The sequence below is a fragment of the Eucalyptus grandis genome, chromosome 8, assembly GCF_016545825.1.
Source record: "Eucalyptus grandis isolate ANBG69807.140 chromosome 8, ASM1654582v1, whole genome shotgun sequence".
Taxonomy (NCBI): domain Eukaryota; kingdom Viridiplantae; phylum Streptophyta; class Magnoliopsida; order Myrtales; family Myrtaceae; genus Eucalyptus; species Eucalyptus grandis.
In genome coordinates, this window is record NC_052619.1 from 65,032,532 (window position 1) to 65,036,943 (window position 4,412).

A 4,412-nucleotide genomic window follows, 5' to 3' on the forward strand; every position below is an offset into this window, starting at 1 on the left:
TTTTCTTTAATCGAGATACGACATTAGAAGTAATACATAAACGGCCACACTTTAGAGCTATATTAAACACACTTATGACACTCTTATTTCAACTTCACTACAGAAGTACATACATCTGTAATGAATTTATTTGTGAGATTTTGTGATATATTTAGGTAATTTTCTTCAGCGAAATGATGATGCTGACCAATGGAATCTTTTCCTTGGAAAAACGGTTGCCGAGTTTAGCCCTAAACCTCTTGAAAACCTCATTAATGATCTCTTCACCAAAGTGATGAATGAGCAAGGGCTCGGCTATAGCTCTTAGGCACCCGACTATTTTGTCTACCGCTTCCTCTAAGACAACATTAGGGTCGAAATCGGTCTCAATTACATCATGATTCACTTCAAACACCTCCAAGGAATCGATTGAGAATGAACCTTGCTTTTCGACCTCCTGGCGTACTTCTTTTGGTGAGGGTGTGTAATAAGGGACGTTGAAGGAGTGGAGTTTCTCTTCTTCTATGAGTCCCTACGTCAGCAACAAACTTAGTATGTTGGATCTTTCTACCGAAAATAAGAAACAATTGCAATAAGTTGTCAGTCTAATATCCTAATAAAAGTCATAGTTACTTTGACCCAAAAAAGAAGAAGAAGCCGTAGGTACATGTTTATGTAATTGGCTGTGCAACTATTGCATATTGCTGATATTTGTTGTTTCCTAGTATGTAAATGTGCATTCCATTTTTTACACCATGCCTAATAGGGAACGAGTGTGCACTTAATTAAAATACCTAATAATTTTTACTTGCGTACTCTGATTTTGCTGAATACATTCATAAGGAAGAGAAATCGGATTAAATATGTAGGGTATCCAAAGTGCACTATTGCTTTCTTTCAAAGAATTCATGCGAAAACTATTGCTAGAGCTCATTTAACAGGTGCTTTAGCTACAGTAAAATCAGGAATAATCATTAACCGTAACCACCATTACTCTCATTGTTTTTTGTTATCTAATTATGGTTATGATTGGTCTCGGAGTGCGAAATCAAAAGATACTCCTAGAGGACTAAGAAAATTCACCAGGGTCAACGGAAGTATGATACAATTTTTACTACAGGTAATAAGAAAAACCAACTCAATACTAAAGTGTCCGCGACTATTCAAGTACTGCTTTGATCTTTTTAATTTGCTTACTTCGGTGACCATCTCATTGAGATCAATAGCTAAGAGCTCCCAAAGTCCCCGATACTCTTCGCTTGAAGGATCGTCGCTTCTTCGACCGTGGAGGGTCAAAACCATACGCCCTTCGATTACCAACTCTTGCCCACGACACTCCAAGAAAGTTGAGAAGTCCCTTTGGAATTGCTCATAATATGCCCTGAGCACACTCGGAGGGCTTGATCTTGACATGGATATGTTGCCTTTGTTTTCCTCTAGCTCTCTTGGAACCTAGAGAGAGAGAGAGAGAGAGAGAGAGAGAGAGAGAGAGAGAGAGAGAGAGAGAGAGAGAGAGAGAGAGAGAGAGAGAGAGAGAGAGAGAGAGAGAGAGAGAGAGAGAGAGAGAGAGTATGAATGAGTTTATTAGCAAATGAAACTATGGGCCAAAAAAATTTACCCGAGACAGCCAATGAAGGCTGTACGAAGAATGAATGAAGTGCAGACTCTCCTGAGCGAACAATCTCCCGTAGAACGAACCGGGAACGCCATTGAAGAAGCATGCCAACGCCGCTGATGCTCCATACTTGCTCTTCATTTGCTCACTTAGCTTCTCTTGGAATCTCGGCAAGAAGCTGCTGAAGAGGGTGTTGAAGTCATTCCCGGGAGATCATTCAAGAACACTTGGAACTCCGGTAGCTCGTGCTTCTTCGCATTGCAGAGATCAATCATGATGCTTATGATCTCAGACACAGCGAAGAGACTGTTGGCGCCGCAGGAACAGCCCAAGTCTGCGATGGTGAGGCTTGCCGGGATGGTAGCGGCGATAGTGGAGAAGAAAGCTGTGATGGCTGCCTCTGTTATAGGCTTTGTCATCGATATCACCTTTCTCTATGAAAAGGAAAAGAGAGCATTGACTCAATATAAAGAGAAAAGGTTTATATCTTAGTTTTTTCATCTGCGGAGAAATAAATCACAATTGTCATGTTTACCCTACACTGTTCGAACATATCTTCTCGATTAAAATAAATGAGTAGTTAATAGAGAACGATTGAAGATTGCAAACTCTGTGCATTCAGGAAAATTACCAAAAAAATCCTAAATTAATTGAATTTGTGCCAGTTCAGTTAAAAACCATTTAATTTAACTCATTTAGTCCAAAACTTTAGATGGTTTGCCGATTTATTCATTTCAACCCATTTTGGTCAGAAAATTACTGAGGTAGGCATCGATAGTGTCACATAAAACGGTCCACATTTACGTGGACAATTTTTATAATTTTTATAAAAATTTCTAAACCTTTTTATAGTTTTTATTTTTTCTTTTATATGAAGTTAGTTAACCGGTCATCCCTCACTAACCCTAGGTAAGGGTTGATGACCTAACTGGCCACTAGGTGTGGATCAAGGTTGCAATCCTCACCTAGACCAAGCGTGAGCCATGAAGCTCTCATCGACCTTGAAAGTGGTTGTGGCATTTGCCAGGCTTAGAAATGAAAAAGAAAAAAGAGAAGAATTTTACCAAAAAAAAAAAAAAAAAAAAAGAAAAAAAGAAAAAAGAGAAGAAATTTTTTTATAAAAAGCTATCAACGTAAGGGTTAGTTGTATCACGTAGGACAGTTGGTGTTCATGTCTCAATTAAATTTGGTTTGAATGATTAAATTGGCAAATCATCAAAAGTTTTATGACTAAATTGGTCAAATTGAAAGTTTATGTTTGAAATGATTAAATGTAATAGGTTTTGAATATTTTTGGTATTTTTTTCGTGCATTCTATCCAAATCAAACATCATTTGTCCCATGTTGCGATGGTTTTACAAGATCTAATTCTTTTATATACTCTTGAGTGTACATTCTTCAAGAGATACTTTGTTAATTAAAAAATTTGTCTACAAATTAGGGACATCATTTAAATTTTAGATCGATAAGTGATATGGTCTAATAGGGCGTGGTAAAATGGTGTCTTTCACATATATAATTTCAAATTTCGGTAAACAAAAAGAACCTAGTTTGTTACAAAATGAACAATCATATTGTAGTGTATTATCACAAAAGGGTGTATAGTCATAAATCTTTTTTTTTTTCTCGTTAGTCCTACTCTAATTTTCAACTCATTTCGGACTTTTGTCTTGTCCCTTTGTAGGACGTGAAAGTCGAAATTCATACTTAAAACTAATTGTCCTTACTTAATTCCTCTGAGAAAGTGATGATTCAAACTTCCCATCTCCCCTAAAGGTAGCCACTAGAGCAAACCTTAATGGTTTAATCAATTTTTAAGAATGAGGAAAAGTAGTGTCATTCTCCTGAAAAATAAATTCTTGAAAGTATTTTTGGTGTCATTCCATTTTCATTAAGACAAATATGTGCCCACAATAGAACAATGAGAAGTTTACCTGAAGTAATGAGTTGTTAGCATAACTTGTTTCTCCCATTCCTCCTTTCATGGGGAATTGTCGTGTGAATTCCATCTCTCTCTCTCTCTCTCTCTCTCTCTCTTAGAGTCTATTTGGCTTGCATCTGAATGGGTTTGAGGCTCTTCTATTTATGGAGAGTTTTGAAGTACTTCGTTTCAATGCGTCGCATTCACTGTAACTTGAGCCCAGTTCAAGTGTGAAACATGCATGGAGAAAATATTGAATATCTAAATTGTAGCCAACTCAGCAAAATATTAGTCCATTTATCTTATGACACATATTGTACTTGGGCCCACAAGTCAGAAACATTTAAAATTCTTGTGGGCCCATTCTCTCTCTCTCTCTCTGCTCGCTTTCACTTCTCTGTTTTCAGACACCTTGTCTCTCTCTTCTTCATCGTTGCTTTCTTTTCTTTTCTTTTTTTGTGTGTTTTTTTTTTGCCTTCTAAGGCCATGGATGCCGCTCGATTGTAGTGACCAGCCATGGACAAAATAATCCTGAGCATGCTAACCCTCATTCGTGGCCGTCATTGCTTTCATCTAATTTGGAGGGCAACCCTTGCCTTGGTCATGAGGGTTGAGCCCTCGCCGAATTTGATGAAATCGACCCTCGCCGGCCATAGGTGAGGGTTGGTACAGGCGAGGACCACGACACCCTTGCCGGCCCTCATTTGTGGCTGGTCGCTGGCCACAGGCCAATGAGCGAGAAAGAAAGAAAAAGAAAAACAAAGGACAAAGAAACGGTGAAGAAGAGAGAGAGAAATGAAAGGGAGAGAGAGGGGATTCAGGTTTCTTGAAAAGTGGGCCCGTGAGCGACACGTGGAATGGACTTATGCATTGTTGAGGTGGCTACTTCAGTTACAC

At 38.4% G+C, this 4,412-nt stretch overlaps 1 protein-coding gene across 1 annotated transcript; it reads right to left on the reverse strand.

Moving 5' to 3' along the window:
• LOC104414699 (salicylate carboxymethyltransferase) lies at window positions 1–3,612 on the reverse strand. The gene is given in 5 exon segments (XM_039298758.1): window positions 1–511; window positions 1,177–1,431; window positions 1,598–1,806; window positions 1,809–2,028; window positions 3,529–3,612. Coding segments are annotated over 5 exon segments (1,119 nt in total). The 5' UTR covers window positions 3,604–3,612; the 3' UTR covers window positions 1–151.
• Window positions 3,613–4,412: the final 800 nt, after the last annotated feature.